The sequence below is a fragment of the Nannospalax galili genome, unplaced genomic scaffold, assembly GCF_000622305.1.
Source record: "Nannospalax galili isolate Female #2095 unplaced genomic scaffold, S.galili_v1.0 scaffold543, whole genome shotgun sequence".
NCBI classification, from domain to species: Eukaryota; Metazoa; Chordata; class Mammalia; order Rodentia; family Spalacidae; genus Nannospalax; species Nannospalax galili.
The window spans coordinates 1,076,382-1,099,145 of record NW_008352270.1 but is presented as its reverse complement, the minus strand read 5'-3'; the positions used below and the strand labels follow the sequence as shown (position 1 = coordinate 1,099,145).

The 22,764-nt window shown below is 42.8% G+C and overlaps 1 protein-coding gene and 1 pseudogene across 1 annotated transcript in view; one reads left to right on the top strand and one right to left on the bottom strand.

Moving 5' to 3' along the window:
• Smyd3 (SET and MYND domain containing 3) overlaps positions 1 to 22,764 on the bottom strand; it is a 698,868-nt gene that overhangs the window by 5,589 nt on the left and 670,515 nt on the right. The window contains exon 11 of the mRNA XM_008849150.3: positions 6,169 to 6,277. Within this exon, the coding sequence (XP_008847372.2) occupies positions 6,169 to 6,277 (109 nt within the window). The remainder of the gene's footprint in view (positions 1 to 6,168; positions 6,278 to 22,764) is intronic.
• On the top strand, positions 20,697 to 20,788 carry LOC115067001 (annotated as a pseudogene).

Genomic DNA, 22,764 nt, shown 5'->3' with positions numbered 1-22,764 from the left:
AGCCTGAGGAATGCAATAAATGACTTCCCCAAGCATGATTTAAATATGGATAAAGAAGTCAGAGGGAGAAGAAATGCATGCGTGATAAACCTCTGCAATCAGGTCACCTCAGGGCAACACCTAAGCAAGTTTTCCTCTTCTGCCCACCTCAGGACAAAAGCAACGTGACAGGTGGGCCCGGGGGCTGGTCTGGGTATCTAAGTAGAGGATGTGCACACAGTCGATTCCAGAGCCACAGAACCCCTTTGTGATAGGCAGCTGGAAACCCCAAAGCCTTTGAAGACTCATGCGAGCTCAGCATTATTCCTGCAGACCCCACCTCACTCTACACCTTGAATTCACTCCAAGTGCAGATTCCGTTGGAGGGGTGTATTGTCCTCCGGGGTAGCAGAATTTCTGAGGGGAGATCACCTGTCCACTGGTTCACTCAGGACTAGCAGAGCAGCTGACCCTGGCTGTGAGAAGAGCTCTGGCTCTTCAGACAGGCTGTAACTAGGAGATCATCACAGTGAAAGCAGAGTTCTGGGATGCCAGCAGGAAGGAGAGGCTGAGTCACCCTAGGACAGCGTAAGAGGGTTACAGATGTGTGAGCCCAGTCTGCTTGTCAGAGCTAGAAACCATTCCAGAAAGAGTTGCTATTGTGTTGCTATCTTTAATTAATCAGTCAATCCAATGAATATTTAAGTACCTGAGAGACCCAGAGGAAGTCATATCCCTTCCCAGGACCTTGGTGTCATTAAATGAATAAAACTTAAAGGGCAACTGGGGTCCCAATGTGTTCATTGTGTGACACACCACAGCAGACAGTCAGGAGGTATAGATCTGGTTTTGTTTCCAAATACTATTATTGATTTCTAATTTAATTCCATCAGAGTCAGAGAATTTACTTTGTCTGACTGTTATATTTATGAACCCATTTACATTTACTGAGATTGGTTAGCTGGTCCAGAATCCGGCCTGTCCTAAAGTGGCACCCGTTCTTCACATTTGAAGAGAATGTTTATTCTGGCTTTGTTGGGTGTTTTAAAGTGCCACTTAGATCCTACCGACTGATGGGGGTAACAAATTTTCTTGTATCTTTGTCGAATTTCTGTCTCATTCTTATCAACTGTAGACAGGGGACTTTGATGTCCCTAGTTATACTTACGGTATTCTGTTTTCTTTCTGATCTATAGGTTTTTGTTTGATTTGGTTTTATGTAACCCAGATTGGCCTTGACCTTGTCAAGTTGCCCAGGCTGGACTCAAACTCCTGATCCTCCTGTCTCAGGCGCCACAGTAGAGTTCTATCAGTATTTATTTCCAGTGTTTGCAACTGTGTAGTTTGGTACAGACATGCTTAGCATTATTACATCTTGATAGGTTGACTACTTTTTCCTTATATAATGTCCTCAGTCTCTAGTAAAGCTTTCTTTACCCTGAAGTCTACTTCTATGACATTAATAGAGCCACTCCAGCTTTTTTTTTATTATATTTTCACAATCTTTTTCCACCCTTTGCTTTCAGCCTGCCTAAATCATTATATTTAAAGTGTTTCTTACAGATAGTATATAATTGGGCTACTTTAAAATACATCTGTTCTACTAATCTCCAGCATTTAAATTCGTCTATTCAGATGATTTATATAACTACTTATATAATTTATAATATTATAGTAATACATTGGCTGTAAATCTAAATTTTTCTTTGTTTTCAGATTGCTGTTTCTACTTTTGTTTCCATTTTTTTTCCTTGCACTCCTCTGGGGTACTTGAACATCTCTTAAGATTGTCTCTTTTTGAGAAAAAAATATTTATGTACTTTGTATTTATTTAAAGACGGGGGTCTCATGTAGTCCAGGCCAGCCTTGAACTTGCTACGTAGACAAGGTTGACCTTGAATTGCTCATCCTACTGCCTCTACCTCCCTAGTGCTAGAATTGCAGGTGTGAACCAACACACTTGGTTTTTATGGTGCTAAAGATTGAACCCAGGGCCTTGTGCATGCTAAGCAAGCACTCTACCAACTGAGCTACATCTCACCCCCTTTATAGTGTCTTTAAGAATATTTTTTGACACAGCCATGTAAGAAGTGTTTTTTTAAGTCTTCCCCCTACCTTCCCTCCATCCCTTCTCTCATCACATTGTGCTGTCGTCTTCATTTTACCAGTTCAAATCAAACGCATAAACTTTACCTCTCTTTACATGTTTTACCCTCCCCCCTTGGAATGTGATTATCTAGATATTTCCACTATATACTTCTAGAACCACCTCAGACAGTATTGGAATTTTTGCTTCAACTGTTAACCTAGAAAATTCAAGAGAAGAAGAGAGTCTATTTATCCACATTTTTGTGTATTATATCCTTTCTTCCTGGTGTGTCAAGATTTCTTCTTTTATTATTTTCTTTCTGTTTGGAGAATCTAGAAGGCAACTCTTTCAGGACAGGTCTGATAGTGACAAATTCTTTTAATTTTCCTTTATCTGCAAACATCTTGATTTCCTTTTCATTGCCTGGAAGATATTTTTGCTGAATTCAGGTTTTGGAGTCTACAGTTCTTTCCCTTCAATATACCTGAAAAAATAAAAACATGCCACTTTTGTGGGGCCTGGGCGGTTTCTGATGAATCAGTATCATTCAAATTATTCTTCTCTATCAGCAAAAAAATCGCTTTTACTTTTGTTGGTCTGAGGGTTTGTTCTGGTTTTTAATTTTGTTTGAGTAATGATTCTTGGTGAGCCCAACTCCCTTTCTTTGTTTACTATACTACCCAGTTCTTAAATTTCTACTTGTTTCTTCTTCATTCATATCTTTTATTTCTTCACCAGTACTTTGTCGTTTTTCATTTGTTTTGACGGTATCTGTAATTGCTTGTTGAAGCATTTTTATGACAGCTGTTTTCAAATCACTGTCAAATGATCCTAATATTTCTGTTATCTTGAAGCTAGCATCTGTCGATTGCTTTTAAGAAAATCAAGATTGAGACATCCTTGGTTCTTAATATGATGAGTGATTTTTCAATGGCAATATGGATATTTTGAGAATCTGAATTTTTTTTAACTTTAAAAAAATTATTGAGAATTTCATACATGTTATAAAGTGTTTTGATCAAATCCACGCCCACTCCCCCCCCCAACTAGAGAATTTGAATTTTATCCAAACCTTGTTCTATCCCACTGTCTCTGACATCACTTCAGCAAGAGAATATGGGGATTCCCCACATGCCGCCTTGTTAGTGCCAGACTTACACTTTCTAACGGGCAATTTATGTTTATTTTCTTTGAAATGGTTTGATAATGGTGCTTGTATTTTATCCATCATCTTCTTTTTTTATCTCCTCTCTCTTTTGGCATTCAAAAACACACCTGAAACCAGTATTTCCTACTGGATGCCAGCAAGTGGATTTATAAATATCAAAGCCAGAGGCTTTGAACGCGTCAGTGACAATTAGGGCATATCATGCATGTCTTTATGTCCCTTTTCCTCTTCTTACCTCCCTCCCACCTCATGTCAAAGTGTGATGTTTACATGTGTGGAGGAGGCCAAGGATGCCTAGAGGGTCCTGAGAAAGGCTATGAGGGCTTCTAAAATCCCTTTCCTCACCAAATATGCACAATATTGTACATGCACATTTTCTTAGGGGTTCCAATTAGATTCCTAAATTTGAACACGACCAAAGAGATTAATTAAGAACCATTAATTGCAGCAAGTTAAAAAATGGAAAAGATAAAATTGCGTGTTTTAGTTACTGTGAGGGGCTCAGGCTAGAACAGAGACCGGTATGGTTGTGCTGTGAGCTCTGCCTGGATGAGTGGCTGTTGTTGACAACTGCAACTTCTGGGACCAGCAGCCTGCATCCCTTGTATAGAGCTGGGAAAAGCAAAACAGACCCTCGAAATGAGAGAAGAAGCATGTCTACTGAAAGAAGCCTGGGTCTAGAATTTCAAAAGCTATCCAGGAAAAAGAAGGCTAACCATGTGCTGGGGAAGCACTAGCAAAGGAGCCACACTGGGGCCTGGGTGCGGGCGTCTACAGCAAGCAAAGCCCACAGAGAAGAGGTGGTCTCTCAGGTGACAGCCGGGCGGGGAAGGTTGTCCTTGATGTTCAAAAAGTCAAATTAGTAACAAACAAAATCCATCCAAGAAATAGATGGCAAGAAATTAAAGTGGATTGAAGGCTAGAGGAAGCAGGAGGGAGCACTGTGAAGGGACCCCAGGACTACCTTGTAGTAGTGATCACGAGTATTTCAGCTGAGCCCCGTGCAGATAGAAACCCAAAGGAAATCAGAGCTGGCTAAGTGGGTTCGGCTCCTGCGGGAGTAGGGTCCTAATCAAATCCAAGGCATTTCTGTTTCTGAAGCTTCTCTCATTTCTGCTCTATGCTCAGGCTTTGAAAACCGTATTCAAGCTATTTCATCCCATTATCTCTAGGGTTTCTAAGACAAGAAAGACTATCCAGGGCATCCATCTAAAGAGGACATCAATTCTAGAGGGCTATGAATACAGCTTCCATCCCCCTTTCCAGGTTGTCTGAGTACTGGGGAAGCTTGGGAAAGAGGCAGGAAGATCCTGACATGAATTGACTCTCACAGGCCACATGAGTTCTCCAAGAGATGGGTGTGCTCAAGCCTTCTGTTAGCAGATGTTCAGCAACTGTCATGAGATTGTCTCTTCTGGATACAGTTCACAGAACAGGGCCCTGGTGGGGCTCCTAAAGCTCCTATTCATTAAGAAATCCACACACTCAAGCATGGATTTGGGGTGGGTATGTGTGTCCGTGTTTGGTGGCATCAGGAGATGTATAAGGTAGGCATCAGGTAGACTCCCTTGAGGAATTCCCCATTCACCTGAAGTAACACTTTCAAAGAATATGGTTGTTCTAAAGGAGAATCCCTGTGTAACTGCAAGCTATAAGCACAATTACCAGATGTTCCAGCAAACAGGAGAGCAAACTCTGAGATAGGTATGCACACTCTCAACACTGCCTCAGTTACTTCTGTAAATAACTGTATAGGATAGTTATTATTCTCATTTTAAAAATAAAATCACAGTTTCAGAGACTAAGTGTCTTGCTTCCAGTCACACTATATGGTCAGACTAGACCCTGAGCCTAGAACCTGGCACCTCTGACACTCTATCATGTTGCCAGGGAGCATGCTTGCTCTTGAGTTACTCCTAAGAATATGGCAGGAGACTTGAAAACTTGTCTAGAGCCAAACAGATGTCTTGAGTAACACTATGCTTTAAACTCAGCTGCAGGACTGACAATCTTGTCACTCCCAGAACATCTTTCATTTGGCCCTGCTCAACATTCACACTTGGACTTGTCCTCAGTGCCAAAAGCATGAAATGCTAAGTGGATTAAGGCAGATAAAACAGAGGAGTTAGCAGGTCAGCCTGGGCAAGGGAGAGTGGCAGAATGCATCCTGGCAGGGGGGAGAGGGAAGGAGGGACTCAGAGGCTGTGACTGCTGGCTGATGGTCAGGTTCCCCTGCCACAAGAGGAGATGGACCATGTGCAGAGGGCATGGAAAAGGGTGAGTTGTTCATTGTGGGGTAAAGCACACATGCAGTGGTATTCTGAGGCTCATATGAGTCTACAAGAGTGACTTGAAATGATCATAATTGAGGGACTGGAGCGATAGTGCAGTAGGTTAAATGTTTTCATGTAAGCATGAGGACCGAGTTTGAACCTAGGATCTATGCTAAAATCTAGGCATGGTGGTTACTTGTAATCCCGACGCTGGGGAGGTGGACAGTCAGATCCCTGGGGCTCACTGGTCAGCCAGTCTAGCCTAACGAGTGAGCTCCAGGTCAGCAAAATACCATGTCTCAAAAAATAAAATGGCTGGCTCCTGTGAAACAGCATCTGAGGTTGGCCTCCAGCCTCCATGTGCATGCAGATACACATGTGTATCCCCACCCCCACATATGTTATACACAAGCAGATTGATCTTACATTGGTAGTGTAAAATGAATTACATTGGGTACATTTATACCACAGAAACTGGCAAGTGTTATAAATGTTTTTCAGAGCTGGTTGTTAAACATTTACCAGCACATTTGGGCATGTGTGTGTGCATATATGTTATATCCTGCTAAAAACAGAGTTTAGCAATCACCAAAAAGAGGCCTGGCAACAGTTAGAGAAAGGCATACCAGGCAGAACTACCCACGTCTTGGCATACTCACCAGTCTCAGATTCTTCATCGCTTGGGGAAACATGCCTTGATGTAGCTGCAGCTTGCCAACTTTCATTACCTGTACTCCTCTGACAGGATGGCTTCCAGGGAAAAAAATCCTGGAAGAGAGCAAAAAGCAAACAGTGTCAGCAGTTCTCACCTTTGCAGTCGGCATTTCATCAGGAGACTAGGAAACTGGGAATGATCTCTAGCTGTGAATATTAATGAGCTACTGAAAGGAAATTAGTTTGCGATTCAGAATGCAATACCTAGGGGAACTGATCCTTCAGTTCCCCAGAATACCTTCTGCATTGGGGGAAAATAATGCAACTGGATGCTTTTATGGCAAAGACTAGAGAAGAGAAACAGAAGTCTGGATCCCTACATTTATTTCTTGAGGATGCTGCATTGTATTTTCAGGTACTAATCCTATTCTGGTTCTCATCCATGAAGCTCCTATACTGGCCTATCAATGTATGTTTGTGGAATAAATGAGAGGAACTGTGGTACAGAATATCTGTTAAACAGGAGACTTTAACCCTGGGTTCCACAGGTTTGTAGATGAGGAGAAGCACTATCTAAGAGATGGCTTGGAGCCACATGACTGTCCAGGCAGGCGCCTTCCCTCTCTGGAGAAGCAGCATTGGGAGTGTGCCCTGATGCCATAATTCTGTCTATTCTCTCTCTCTCTCTCTCTCTCTTTCTCTCTCTCTCCCATCATCTATCAATCAATCATCTATCTATCAATCATCTATCAACTAACTATATCATCTATCTATCTATCTATCTATCTATCATCTATCCATCATCTAGCTATCTATCAATCATCTAAGTGTATCTATCTATGTCTGTATCCATCATCTATCAATCAATCATCTAGCTATCAATCATCTATCAAATAACTGTATCTATCTATCTATCATCTATCATCTATCTATCTATCTATCATCTATCCATCATCTATCAGTCTATCATCTATCAATCAACCTTCTAGCTATCAATCATCTATCATCTACCTATCTATCATCATCATCTATCCATCATCTATTTATCTACCATCTAACTCTATCTATCTATCTATCTATCTATCTATCTATCTATCTATCTATCTTCTATCAATCGATCTAGCTAGCTATTTAGCTATCTATCAATCATCTTACTCATCTATCCATCATCTATCTATCAATCATCTAACTATATAATCTAACTCATCTATCATCTATCTATCATCTATCTATCTATCTATCTATCTATCTATCATCTATCATCTATCAATCATCTTCTATCATCTATCTATCTATCATCTATCTATCTATCATCTATCAATCTATCATCTTCTATCATCTGTCTATCTATCTATCTATCTATCATCTTTTTCTATCATCTATCATCTATCATCTATCTGCTGAATAACTGTATGAACGTTTCTGTGATTCCAAATACCATACTTCCCCTCTAAAGGCAAAGCCCTCTGACTGAGTCTGGGCTGTGGAGTTCTTCATGGCCCACCTTTCTTACAGCACCTGTGCATTTACTTTATCATCTGGCTGGATCACACTGTTGTTTAAGGTGCCATGTCTGAGGTATGCTCTCAATGTCTGGCATGCAAGAAGAACGCAACATATACTTGAGTCTTTCACACTTAGTTTATTTTCCTGTGATAAAAAAACTCTGACAAAAAGCTATTTAAGGGAGAAAGGGTTTATTTGGTTCACAATTCCAGGTGACCTTCCATCATGGCAGGTAAGTCACAGTGGCAGAGGCCTGAGACAGCTGGTAATATTACACCTGTCCACAGTCAGGAGAAGACAGCAATACATGCATGCATGCTGTGCTTAGCTTACCCTCTCACTCTACATAGACCAGGCTTCTCTGGCCTAGGGATGGCCCCATTCACAATTTAAACTGGGTCTTCCCACATCAATTAACATAATCAGGGCAATCCTCAAAGATATTCTCAGAGGCTCCCTGGTGTGCCTGGAGAGCTTGCCTCTTGCCTCCTAGGTGCTGAGCTGACAATTAATACTAACCATCACACACATAGAACAGCATAGAATGGATGTTGCACTACGTCACAGAACGAGGCCTCAGGACCATGCTTCAGGCTTCATGAAAAGCTATATTAATTAAATTAACTCAAGAAGTTGCCACATTGGATTCAACAATGGCCTTTTCTGCCGCCACCTGGCTCTAAGAGAATGCTGAACTGCTGCTGCCTGTGCAGGATCATGTCCAGGACCCAGGGACACTGAATGCAAATGAGCATTTCCCTCAATGCCCAATAATCCCTCCAGACGCAGGCAAACATCCGTGCAAGGGTTAAAACAATATTCCAGGTAGGAAAGTGATTTAGAGCACAAATCCGGTAAGCCTTCATTTATGCCATATGTTCAGTTCAAATGTGTTGACCTGAGCAGAGGGAAAAAGTGATACAGTAGTTAATGGAGACAGTGGACTGGCAGCTGGGCGGACTGGAGAAGGCTTCCGAGAGGAGGGCACCAGGAGTAAACTTGTTCTCAAGAACTTGAAAGGCCTCTAGTGCAGGCAGGGCAGGCATTTACATGACCAGGAAGAACATGCAGGGCACACTCCTGATGTGGCTTCTTAAGAGGGGGAGGCACCCACTTCAGTGGCCACACAGACAACCTAGGAGCCATCTCTGATGGAGCTGGCCCTGTGTGGCCCTGTTCCAGCAGCTTTTCTACTATGAGCCCCCGGAGTCCATAGTTAAGCTCTCCTGAGTACCAGATACTCCACACCCCATGCCCTCGCCCCAGCTCTTCTTCGTGAAAGATGATATAGAAACTTTCCCACTCATGCTCTTACAAAGGTGGAGTGTGAACCTGGGGGCAAGCACTGTGCCGTGGAAGGCGGGCCATGCCTCTTGAAGACCTGAAAAGGGAAGAACAAAGCAGACACCTGGGTCCTGGATAGCCTTCATCTCTGGTGTGTGATCTGAGGTCAGTCGTTTCACCCCTCGCCCCTTCCAGAACGAACATCATTATGGATTGTATGGAAAAGATTTCAAGATCCCCAGACAAAAGGCTTAAGTGCAGGATGCCATTATCAGAAGGTAATTGCCCCGGACATGTTCCCTGAAAAGCACACCTGGATTCGGGATTTTATTTTATTGCTGTGACTATGGTATAGTTAAATTTAAAGGCCAAAAAGTAATTTTATACTAATAATCTCTCCACTAAGTGGGTGTCTGTCATGTCAGTGAACAGAAAGAAAGGAAATCTTTTTGGTTCTGTGATGGCATGCATAATTATGCCATGACAGATACCTGCATCGGTCACCAAAAGATTTTAAGAAAACCAGTGGAGTTTCTTAGGAAGGCATGAGGGGGCTCCTGTGGGAAAGGGGGATTTCTACATAAATATTCAGTGCTCAGTGAGGAGGCACTGATTGGGACTTCTGTCTCTGGAGGCCTCCCAGCTGACCCATGGAATCTGAATCACGATTACTAGCTGGACAAGTACCTTAAGGAGCTCTGGTGAGGAGCTGCTGGGAGAAGTCCTCACTCAGGATGTGGGCCTTTCATCACCTACTGCACGGGATGTTGATGGGAGAGAGGGGGGCCTTCAAGCAGTCCTCAACTCCAGGACTATCAGAAGTTAAGGCCAGGCTGAGAGCCTTAAGGTATGCTGGGGTGAAATGGGAATTCCAAAACCTAGCTGTGGGATGTGGGCTCTGGGCTCAGTGCTCTCACACCTCTGAAAAATTCAAGGTGAGGTCTTGACCTTGGTGAATACAAAGTTAAGGAAATGAGCCAAATTAAGTCACAACACAGAGAGACATATGAGCTCCCTATCCCCCACCCCCAATACAGCTCCGACACTGGTGCTCTGGGAGCAGCCAGGACCACAGTGACTGAGGGCACAGCAAGAATGTGCTGGTTTAGGCTGATGACAGGATGAGATCCCCAGCTCAGCCTGCAGGGTGCAGGAAAGGGCACAGGAAAGGGCAGGTGACTTTGGCGATGGTAGGGGAGGCAGAATGCAAAGGTGGAAAGGAGGTACACTGAAGATCAGGCTGTGTGCCAGCAATCGTGTCCAGCTTACAAATCTGTGGGGACTGAGAATATTTCATCAGATAAGAAACACAGAGAACTGGAAAAGAGATCCTAGTGACACAGACACTTGGGTTAACATGGTGGCCACAAGGGAAGGAAGACTTGAAACAAAAAAAGTTACAGTGCTGATTCAACAGGACCTGGAGACCTGCTGGGATACAGCCAGCAATCACGGTGATACCCCAGACTCAGAAATTCCTCCACAGAAACACACAAGCATATTATACCATACCAAAATCATTGGATTTGGATAAGGCATTCAACTTGTCTGAGAATTACAAATGTTATTTTCATAAGAACAAGGTTAGCAATCCCATATCCCAGAAAGTTGAGCTTAGAAAGCAAAAACTGCCCTCAGTGCTTCTGTGGTGAGTAAGGGCATAGAGGAAACAAGCTTAAACAAGCAGAGAATGGATGCAGTGCACACCGGCTTTAGCTCCGACCTACAGGCACCCAAGATCTTGTTGTCATGTTTTGGCAGGAGGCTGAGAGTCAGGGAACTGGTGTATCTGAATTAAAAGACCCAGAGAAGTAAAACCGGAAGGCAGAGTCTCTGCTAGTCTGGCTAGGCTTTTCCTATGTGATGCAGTTACCACTTACATTGTTTCATTAGCAGTCCTGGCTTTGGCAGTTACACGGTGGGAGAAAACATTATTCAGGTCTGTTTTTAAAATTCTTGTGCAACACTAGTACTAGACCAAAAGGAGAGCTTAACCTTCCCATTGATTCTTTATTTTGGAGTTAGGCATATAGATCTGGTTGTATGAATGACAGATGAAAAGTGTGGAATGGTGATAGAGCTAGAAAACTCACTTTGCAACTCCTGAAGATCTGATGGGGGTGGGGAAAGTATCACTAGATAAAACCACTACATGGAAGGAGGATGGAGAATCTTACAGTGTGGGGTTAGGTCATTATAATCTGAACCCAGTGATCTGTCGCTGATATGAGGCAAACAGACATTAAGTACTGGGACAGAATAGAAACTACTTTGCTTATTTATAGCACCTTTGTTAAACCAAACAAAAATCAACAAACCAAAACAGAATCTATGGGTTCGTCCATAAAACCAACTCCCTTTCATAGGAAAAAAAAAGTGATAAAGGAGCAAGTAGAAGCAGCCAGCTGAATCCAGGATATGGGGACTCTGCAGTACCCCAACTCAGGAGCACTGACAGGTCAGTGGCATGAAGAGGAAAGATGATGATGTGTAGGGGCAGACAGCCTAGATTTAAAAAGACTTAGTTGCAACAACCACATGTAATATGCAGGCCCAGTGTATCCTAATTCAAACAAAATAGGGGTTAAAAGGCATTTCTCAGATGATGAAGGAAATCTGAACATGAAATGGCACTTTGGGTTTAAGGAAATGTCCACCTGTTTTGTATTAAATGATGTAATGTCTGAGATTTGGTTTAAATATCTTCAGCAGAATTCCTTTTCCCAGCAATGGTTGCTTCGACCAACTCCTGCTAAGAACAAGAAAAGATAAACAAAATATTTTAAAAAATCTGTTTGAAGGTAAGACAGACCAGAGAACCAGCAGGGTCTTAAAGAATCACAATTGCAGGATGACTGGATGCTCAGGGTGGTGAGCCGGCCAAGTGCTGCCAATGTTCCTTGTGATGATCTGAAAGCAGATATAGAGGCACCAGCCGAGCAACAGTCCTGGTAGTCACAGAAGAGGACACAGCAGGCACTGGGGACTCAAGGAGGGTGAGCAGGAGATGAGAAAACATCAGCTTTTGGTTAGTGACCTCCACAGGACAACTGTCTAGGAACAGAAACAGCAAAATGAATCACTTTCAAGCCTTGCCTGAATAAAGGTGGTATGTTGCTACCTTGATGGCCACAGGCAAAAACATACTTCTCAGAATGACAGAGCATCCAAGGCCTCAAGGTACTTCTTTGGTTTCCCTGCACAATGTTCTGCATTCAGAAAAATTAAAACCAGGTGCACATACACACAAAACTGTCAGAAAACCAAGAAAAAGCAAACACAGACAACGAAACAGACCTACAGGTACTAAAGTATTTAGGTTCTCATAGAGAGACTTTAAAAGACTGGTAATAGTATGTTTGAGAACTTAATAAGAAAGGATATTAGCAAAGATTAGAAACTATATAGAAATAACCAATAGAAATTATAGAAGTGAAAAGCAAAAATGATAGCCTAATAGTTTAAGACCCGGTTAGTCATAACTCTGGATCACTGAGCTGGAATGTGGGGAAAACAAATACGTTCATCATAAGACACAGGAAGACAAGAGAATGGAAAACACAGGTCTAATGCCTATTAGCAGGCATCTCAAGGAGAGAAGCCAGCGATGGGGCAGAAGTGACATATGGAAAATCACAGCTGAGAAATTTCAAAACTGATGAAAGACAAGACAGACTCAAAGACATAACTTCATGGAGACAGTTCAACAGCGGAAAAAAGTTGAGAGGGGTAAGAGACAAAACGTTGGTCATTACAGAAGCCAGCAATGGACATACGAAGGCTCATACTATGGTTCACTCATGCATAGGTTCATACATAGGCACATACACAGGTTCACTGTCCATGGGCAGAAGACAAGCTTGGCTTGAATATTTTGATTGGAGGTGACTTGGCTACAGTTTTTTTGTTTTGTTTTTTTTTTTCAGTAGTAGTATCCCTATGGAGTATTACATGCTATATGTGTAAGAATAAACTTTTAAACTACTGCCCAACCAGAAATTTCTAAGTATTAAGACATGACAACCTGGTAACAAAAGCAGGTGTTAAAACTCAGCCATTTACAAGGGAACACAGAAGGAAGAGAGAAAGGAAGAAGGAAGATGGGGAGGGAGGGAGGGATTCTGATAACCACCTTAAGTTTCCAAAGGTTCTAGACTCTTACCAGATTCTGAGTCTTGAATAGAAATGTAATGATGCAACAGTGAGTAGTGTACAGTGACCTTCCACGCTGCTCAAGACATCAGACAGACACTGACCAGAGAGCTGAACAGCAGAAGTAGCAGCAGCTCACACTCACTCTAAGAGCTTGGCTTCAGATCTTCAGTCACTGGGAGACGCTCAGCATGGTGCACCAAGGCTAACTCAGACAAGGGAATGTGAAGAGGCCACAGAATCCTCTGATGCTCCCCAGGCTCTGCTTAATTCAAAGCAGCTGCTGTATGGAACTTATTTATGTCTTTGTGACAGAGAAGCTTTGATTTGTAATAAGTTTTTGTTGTTTCTTTCCCTCTGACCCTCCCTAAACAGGAAACAAAGCCAAAGAAAAAAAAAAGTTAAGACAGGCCACATTGCCCAAGAAGCCTTTACCATGGCTTCACTTAACCCACCCTGTTTCCCAGGTGGAGAGATCATTACCCCTCCCCACCTCCACTCCCAGCTCTGACAGTGCTGGGAGGTCAGCTGTGATTCTCACTGGCATCTCAAACAGTAAGAAGCTGGTCGAACCCTAACGCCTGCTGCAGCTAAACATGTGCTACCAGTCCTATGCCACCGGGAAAGTTGGGTATTCCCCTGCCCCTTGTATGCTCTACTTAGTATGAAAAGAACTCACACAGAGCCACATACTGCAACCCACTTGACAGCATTACAACAAAGTTTTTCTGGGTTTCCTTTTCTCCATAAAATTAATAAGTGGGACCATTGACACACACACACCCCACATCTCAAATTTCATTTTAGGGTCATACCACCCTTAACGTGCTCCATCTCACCAAATGCTTAATTTTCATCAAAGGCTGTATCTTCCCCTCCTCCCCCAAGCCTGTCTTCTGCTGCTTGTCCACTCGCAGTCTGACTCAAAGCAGAAAACCTGAGAACCAGACAGAATCCTGAGGCAGGCAGGATGGCACTCCTCTTCACATAAGTAGTTTTCTTTTTTGGTTGTTTCTTGTTGATTTGAGACAGGGTCTCAGCTGGCCTGAAACTCACTACGTAGACCAGGCTGGCCTCAATCTCACAGAGATCCTCCAGCCTCTGCCTCCTGAGTTCTGGGATTAAAGGCGGCGGCGGGGGGGCGGTATTTTTAAAAGGGTAAACACTATAACAAATTATACAATGACTGTGACTTAGGTTATTAAGTCCTGGGGAATACATGGGAATGGGATTTTCATTATGGCATTGCCATGAATCCTCTGCACTCTATTCATCCTTACTACACAGCAATAAAAGATGCCTCTGAAATTCAGCATATATGGGAGAAGGCCCCTCAGCATCTAAACTCCCAGACATTCCTGCTGTTCTGAGATGACTTTCCAAGAAGGAACTTGAACATTTACTTTCTTAAATTAAAAAATAGATTGATTTGAACCTGTTTGAATATTTGAAAACTGATTTGTATTCTGTCTCTACTACAATGGTAGGCTAGGGAACATTCTGAGTCAATTATAGAAAATGATGTAAAATGTTAAGTCCATTAAAATGCAACCAATGCTGGTGAGGTAGTAAGGGACAGGAGGACTCAGGAGCAGTAGAACCATGTGACTGTTGGTATGTCAGGACCTAGTGGGGCTTGCAGGACAGAAGAGCAAGCCTGGTATCTACGTACCCCAATAGGGTCAGTAGGGCATCATCCCTGATTACCAAGGAAAAGCAACCAAGTGCTGCTTACTGGCTTGCTCCCCTGGCCCCTGCTCAGCCTGCTTTCTTATGTGACACAGGCCCACCTGCCCTGGAGTGGCACCACCCACAGTGGGCGTGCCTCCCACATCACTCATCTATCAGGAAAATGCCCCACAGACGTGGCCATAGGCCATGGAGGCAACTCCCCAGTTGAGGCTCCCTCAACCTAGGTGTGTCAAGTTGACACTAAAGCTATCCAGCACTCCCCCATCTTCCTCCTCCTCCTCCTCTTCCTCCTCCTCCTCCTCGTCCTTCTCCTCTTCCTCCTCCCTTTTCTGGACTCCAGGGACCACTACTCTACTGTCTTCTTCTATGGGATGTGTGTAAAAGAGCTACAATTTGATCCTAGGCAAAATGAATAGCTATAAACTGATAAATCAAATACAGAGTAACTTGTTAACTGCTGCAGCACTGGGAGCACTAAGAAAGTCCTCCTTTCTTTCCCTAGCCATTTCATATTATACAATAGGAGCCATCACAAATTGCTTGAACCTATACAAAAAAATGCCCAGTTCTAGTCTCTTTTATTAGCACAACTATTTAAACAATAGTTGCTGTTACCTCTATTTTAAAAATTAAGAAACTAAGGCACACAATTTTCCATAATCTGTCTAAGATCAACTCATAACTATTGTGTAGCTGAGATGAAACTTAGACTACTGGTCTTGATTCTAAAATATGAATATGATATCACAATTTTGCATGGAAATGAATTTTTTTTTAAATCTTTTTGAGACCAGGGTCTCCCTGTAGCTTCAGCTGCCCTGGAACTCACTATGTAGATCAGGCTGGCCTTGAACTCAAAGAGATCCGCCTGCCTCTGCCTCCCGCAGTGCTGGGATTAAAGGCATGTACCACCATGCCCAGCTAAAACATGACATTTCCCCATGTGACAAAAATCTGGTCTTTTTACATCAAAAACATGTAATTTTAAAAGAGTTAAAAGGCATGTGCTTTTTAATGATCTCCCCAGAGTTCTAGAGTGTCTATAAAAGAAAACATATCTTTCTGATACCTGTGTCTGCAGAGCTTTCTTTGCTAATGGGCTCTCCTCTGACAAGCCTGAGGGTCAGGGAGGCATAGGAGGCTAATTTCTGCCCTTCCCTACAACCCAAATATGCATGCTTCCCTCTAGACCACTGAATTGTATACACATTTCATTGCTTCATTGTATAATCAAATCCCTACTCAGAAGTCAAATCACTCTGCTTCCTTTCATCTTGTTTCTAGAAGAGTCTCCGCAGTCATAACTGATCTTCCTTCATGCTTCTCAGCTTGTAAGATTCTGACAGTTTTCAGCAATGCAGTCATACCCAGCCAGTATTTTATGTATGTATGTGTTGCATGTTTATGTGTTATGTGTGCAGGTGTGCATGTATCTGTGCATGTGTGAAGGTCAGTGAATGATTTGGGGGAGTTGGTGCTCCCCTTCCACCTTGTAGAGTCTCTTGTTTCTGCTGCATGGCGTACTCCAGGCCAGCTGGCCTGGCCAGCTTCTGTCCCATTCTCCTCTCTCTGCCTCCCATGTTGTCATAGGGGTGCTGGGATTACAGATGTGCACCACTGCAATCAGGTTTTTCTGTGGGTTCTGGGGATCAAACTCAGGTTATCAGGTTTACTGGCAAGTGCTTTTATCTGCTGAGCCATTTCTTCAACCCTCAAGCAGTCATTTTTAAAGGGAAGAAGAAAGGAAAGAGGATGAGGGTGGGAATAAATGTTTGTGAAAAGCAGGGTTCCCCTCCTTGGAAACTGTATTTTGCCACTGTCAAGGGGATAATGGCCCAAGAATTCGATATTTCACAGAATAGAAGAAGCAAAGGACTAGGAACCCCTTGTCTCTGCCTTCAGGGTGCAAGGATTACAGGTGGCTGCCATACTTGCCTGGCTTTTTATGTGGGTTCCGGAGATTCAAAGTCCAGTCTTCACACTGATGTGGCAACTGCTTTAGTCACTGAGCCCAATAAATGAGTCTAACTCGATGTCTCTAAGAATCATCTGGCAATGTTTTTTTTTCCCTCAAGTATAGTTAATGACCTGTTTGCTACTTGACATTTATTTATTTGTTTATTCCTTTACTTTCTTACTTATTTGGTGGTGCTGGGGACTGAACTCAGGTCTTCATGAATGCCAGGTAAGTGCTGTACCACTGAGCCGCACTCCCAGCTCTATTTTGACAAGGTAAAGCAGTGAGTATGGCCAGCCATGTATGACAAAATTAGTAATAATTCAGGGTGTTCGTAAAATGACACCAAACAGGCTAACTCCAATACAAAACTCCCAATCAATTATTAAAATACCCATCAAGGGACTGGAGAGGTGGCTCAGCAGTTAGGATCACTGGATGCTCTTGCAGAAGACCTGAGTTTGGTTCCCAGCATCTACATGGCAGCTAATAACTGTCTATAACTCCAGTTCCAGGGGATCCAATGCCCTTTTCTGGCCTCCATGAGCACTGCACACATGGGTGTACTTACACACATGCAGACAAAACACTCTTACACATAAAATAAATAACAAATAAAATTAATAAAATACCCATCAAGACCTATAAACAGATTTTAATGTTTTAAAGAAAAATTTATAAATTACACTTATAACTCAGACTAATGCCAAAGAGGCTGCTAATGCCTGAGCCTAGGCAGTCTTCTGAGCACAATCCACGGTGACAGACAATATGAGTAAACTGCTTGCCTGAGTGTGGGGAAGGACCCCTCCACTGTCTGAGTCATGAACCAGAAATGCAAGGCTAGACCAACATCTGCATAACTGAGTACTGTGTGGGATGGTTTCCACAACAGCCCCACAGTAATCCTGGCTCTTCCCTCTCTTCAACCAACCCAGACCTTTAGTCACAGACTGCTAACTCCTGGGAAATAACAAAGCGGGGGCGGGGGGTGTATCTGGATACTCTAAATAATGCAAGAAGAGAAGGCTGCGATGCAAAGAACCTCAGCAGAGGTGCATTCTGGGGTACTTGCTTTTCCATATGCACATATGTCTCAGAGAGGCAAGGCAAAAGGAGATGTCATCTCAGTCAACTAGCTTCTAATAGATGAAAATACACATGATTATAAGAATGTCCACTTATAATACCCATCCTCTGTCCACTTAGATCTGATTACAGAAATTCAAAGAACGCCGGGGTCAAGGGCAATTTCCATGCGATGTTTTCTTCCCAAAACTGGGGCTAAGGCAAGGATGCCCCTGTCACCCCCACCCCCACCCTTATTTAACTCGGTGCAGAAGTATGCCAGTGCAATAAGACAAGGAAAGAAAAGAGCATGATACAGATTAGAAAGGGAGGAACTGTCCCTCTATATCAGTGACATGATTGAAAATAGACAGAAAACAGTTAGATAGAAAATCTCAAAGAATTTTCAATATCATCCCAAGAAGCCAGGCTTGGTGGTACGGCCTGTAATCCCTGCTATTTGAGAGGCTAAGGCAGGAGGACTACAAGTTCAAGGTGTGCCTGGGATACAGAGTGAGTTCAAGGCCAGCTCAGGCAACTTAGTAAGATTTTGTTTCAAAATAAAAAACAAAAAGAAGGTTATACATGAAGCTAGGTGGCAGAGTATTTGTCTAGTATATGGGAAGCCCTGGATTTAACCTTCAGTTCTATAAAACAAAACAAGCAAAGTAAAACCAAACCAAACCAACCAAACAAGACAGAATGTCTCTGGAACCAACAAATGAATTTGGCAAAACCACAACATACAAAGTCAACACACAAAAATTAACTGCATATCTATTTTCTACAATAAATACATGTAAAAATCAAATACCACCTAAAATTACTTTAGTATGAATCTAAAATGAAATATGCTTTTAAAAGCTCCATACATAGTCTCTGTACGCTGAAGATTACAAAATGTAGGTGAAATAAACCAAAGAGCTAAATAAAAATAGTTCATGTAATGAAGACTAAAGGGAGATGCAATTCTCTCTGAACTTGGGGGAGTTATAGTATCTGATTTCAAGTTTTAGAAGCACAGTAATCAAGACCAGAAAGAACAAGCCTTACAAGTTCTGGTCACGTCCATTCATGGCATGATCCCTTGTTCCTAGGATTCTACTGATCCTTGGGAGACCCAGTGTGGAAGTATTCCATATAGGAAGGGTGTCCCAGTATATATGACTAAAAAATGTTTGCTCCTATTATTTATTGCTGTTCAAGAAACCACCCCAAATGTACAGATATAAACAATCAGCCCTGTCTTATGTTCACATATTTTGTGAGTCAGAATTTCATACAGCATGCAGCAGAGGTATCTCATCTCTGGGCCACAACATCTGGGGCTTCGGCTGGATGACTCAAGTGGCTAAGGGTATCTCAGAACAGTGTAAGGCTGTTTCATCTCCCACACAGATGAGTCTACTTGCACATATAATTTTTCTAATGTGCCCTTTGTGTGCTTCCTCCTAGTGGTCATCCTCCTGATGGATGGGTGATCCCTCACAATCAGGATCCCTTAGCTTTGCCCACCCCGACACCTGTATTTTTCAGTCTTATAGAATACTCAGATTTCATAATTATATTTACTTCAGTTTACAGAAGGTTTTCTTTTTTATTACATTAATTTATTTATTTACTGGGAGGAGGCAGAGTTTGTGATAAGGCACACGTGGAGGTCAGGGGACAACTTATGGGAGCCAGTTTCTCTTTCACCTAGGGACTAAATTCAGGCCACAAGACTTGGCATAAAGCACCTTCACCCCTGAGCCATCTTGTTAACCCACTTTTCCTTCTTTTAAAGCAACAACTCTTGGAGGCAATAGACAGTACTCTTTCCTAAACCCGAGACTGACAGTTGAGAACAAAGTTCTGTGAGAACAAGCACTGAGCTGAGTTTGGTGGTAGTGGTGGGCCAAAGGAGGCAATGGTATGTTAAGAAGGTAGAGAGTTTAAAAAAGCTGGGTGGGGAGCAAAGGCCAGAAGACGATTTTATAACAGTGGCTATAAGCATATATTTTTTGTGTGTCATGAGCAATTTCATAGCCCCTATTTTCCCTGATCCCTAGTAAACTGTGCATTTTATTCTCTTGATTATACAGCTCTGGAACCCAAGGTCCCAGGAGGCTATGCGATCTGCTCAAAGAGCAGAAGTCAGGGAGCTGAGATCAGAACCCAGCAGCTCTTTCCAGTCTATCCCAAGACCTCACTGAACCTCACCTACCCAAATTTTCTTTTCATTTTTGTGAATTTCTTTACTGCCCACCCAATTTCATGTTCTCTCTCTCTCTCTCTCTCTCTCTCTCTATTTTATATAATGCCTATAAAGTCTAACTTCAGTGTGGGTCCATCACTAGAGTCTGGTTAACCTACCAAGAGTCACACTCATGAGACTGACTCTCCCTGTCCCAGCAGTCATTGGTTGTCAATAGTTCCTCAGGTAGGGTTAGAGTTTCTTACTGAACTCCCCAGGACCATGCTGGGATTTTATATAGACTGAGCTTATGTGGGGCTTGTGCATGCTGTTACCATTGCTGTGAGTTTGTACGAATAACTGCCCAGCTGTCTGGAAAACTGTTTCCCTGTGGTCATCCACCACGTCTGGCTCTTATAATTTTTCTGCCCTCTCTACTGCAATGATCCCTGAGCCTGAGGAGGCAGAGGTTTGATATGGGTGTCCTATTCAGGGATAAGCACTCTGCAGCCTCTTATTCTCTGCACATTGGCTAGTTGTCAGTCTCTGTTAATCACCATCTGCTATATAAGAAGCTTCTCTGTTAAGAGTTGAGTGATGCATTAATTTATGGGTATAATGATAAGTCATTAGGAGTCAGTTTAATACCCTGTTTAGTAGGATAATAGTATTAGGCTCTCCCCTATGGCCTATGTCCTGTACTCACTTTGGTAGCACATATACTAAGATTGGAACGACACAGAGAAGGTTAACCTGGCCCCTGGGCTAGGATCCTGCCCACTAGTTTTTTCTTAGACTAGCTCTGCTCACTGTGTTAATGTCTAATAATGCACAAAAACATTTCCAATCAGTTTCAATAGCCTCTAATACCCTCTGAGTCTACTAAGCACAAATGTGCCAGCAGCCCTCTATTACCCAACCACCAGGAGTCCATTGGCAGAACCGAATTCATCATTAACTGGGAGAAAAAGAAGAGTGTAGGTGAACCGTGAAACCAATGACTGCCAGCACGGCCATTTTCCCAAACCCTGGAATCCAGCACCCAGGCAAATAGCAGAAGACTGTCATTGCCAGCTGTGTTTCCATTTAAGACACCACTTGTGGGAAATATTTATTACAGCCTTCCATTTCCTTTGCACGAAATCAAAGAAAATTGAGAAATGCCAAATTACATTGTCTTCAAAAATCCTATCATGGAGTAACTCAGCTCTCACAAGCTATCCTGAAGATGTGGCTGATATTCTAGCAAGTTGATGGAGTAATATAATTTGCTGGCAGGAAAAAAAAAAAGGAGGGCAAACAGAACGGTGTTCGTTAGAGTGGTATCTTTACAACGCCTTTTTCCATTTCTATTACTTTTCGAGATCGCACATCATCTCAGGCAGAACTGTCGCCTTGCTGTGGACGTTTCAGGATTTTTACAGTTGGAAGTAGATTTTTAACACTTGGGAAAATTACAGTCATTCTTGCTTAAAAGAGGTGCATTTCTGCTGCCGGAGAAAGAATGCTGTCTCCCTCTCTCTGAAGTTGTCTGCAGCTGCTGTTGCATGTAGGCTCCTATTACTCCGGGCTCCCCTGATCCTGCAGGGGCAATGTCTTCCACAATCAATTTCTCAAGTCCAGCCCTGGTGCTCGGCAAGCTCAACATTTTGAAATAAGTATCATTTGTCTTCACTGGCCTCCATCCTGTCTTTCCTGACAAGCTTTTTCTATCACATGGACTGGGGACTCTCCAGAGGCCTTCTCTTTGATGTCTCTCAAATCTGCCTTCCCCCAGAGCACCTTTCCCCCTCAGTTATGAAAAGTTTCCAGCTTCAGAAAAGTCTGAGTTCATCAAGGAGTTGGGAAGAATGCTCTTGTTAATGACTGACTGACCATTTCAAAGATGCATTTGCATGCTGGAGAAATTCTTGTTATTGCAAAAGAACTTCTAATGAGTAACATTTGAAACAACATAATCTACATGATGAATGTTCATCAGTGGGAAGAAAATGTAATTTGAAGCACAAGAGCCCCACCAGATTTTCAGAAAAAAACAAGCAGGAGACAATGTGTTAGTTGACAAATCAGCATCATATAGGAGTCAAGTTTCAGGGTGAGTGGCTTCCTGGACATGGGCTTCAAACTTGACACTGAAATGTCTTTTGTGTGGTTTAGTCCTGTGAGCAAATTCAAGATACATGGAAGACTTGAAACCTCAGGCTAGACCCTACCACAGAGAGCAGAGAGAGTAGAGGGGCCTTGGTCTCCTTTGACTATTTCCCTTCCTCCAAGTTCCCTGGATTTGGAGAGATTTGTGCTGAGTCTACATTATACTCCTCCTAATGGCCCACACACCTGGCAGGGCGAGGGGGTCAGGTGATTCTCTCTGCATACACCTGCTAGAGTAAAGGGGCACATGCATGTATTAGTTCCTTTTCTTATTCTGCAACAAAATACCTGACCAAAGCAACTTACAGAAGGAAAGCTTTGTTCTGGCTCACAGTTCAAGGGTGTAGTCCATCATGGTGGGGAAGCCACGGTGGAGACCTTAAGGCAGCTGGTCACATTGCATCCACAGTCAGGAAACAGAGAGAGATGAAGGCCAGTGCGTAGTCTGTATTCTGGAAACTTCCTTCAACTCAAATACCAGTGAATGGAAAATGAAAGCTAAAGATGAAATCTGAAGAGAATTCCATATGCTCTGGTTTTTGCTCTTTTCTGACGCCACTCAATCGGGGGCTGGCTTCTCAGCCACTCTCAAAGCACTACTGGCACAGGGTGGTC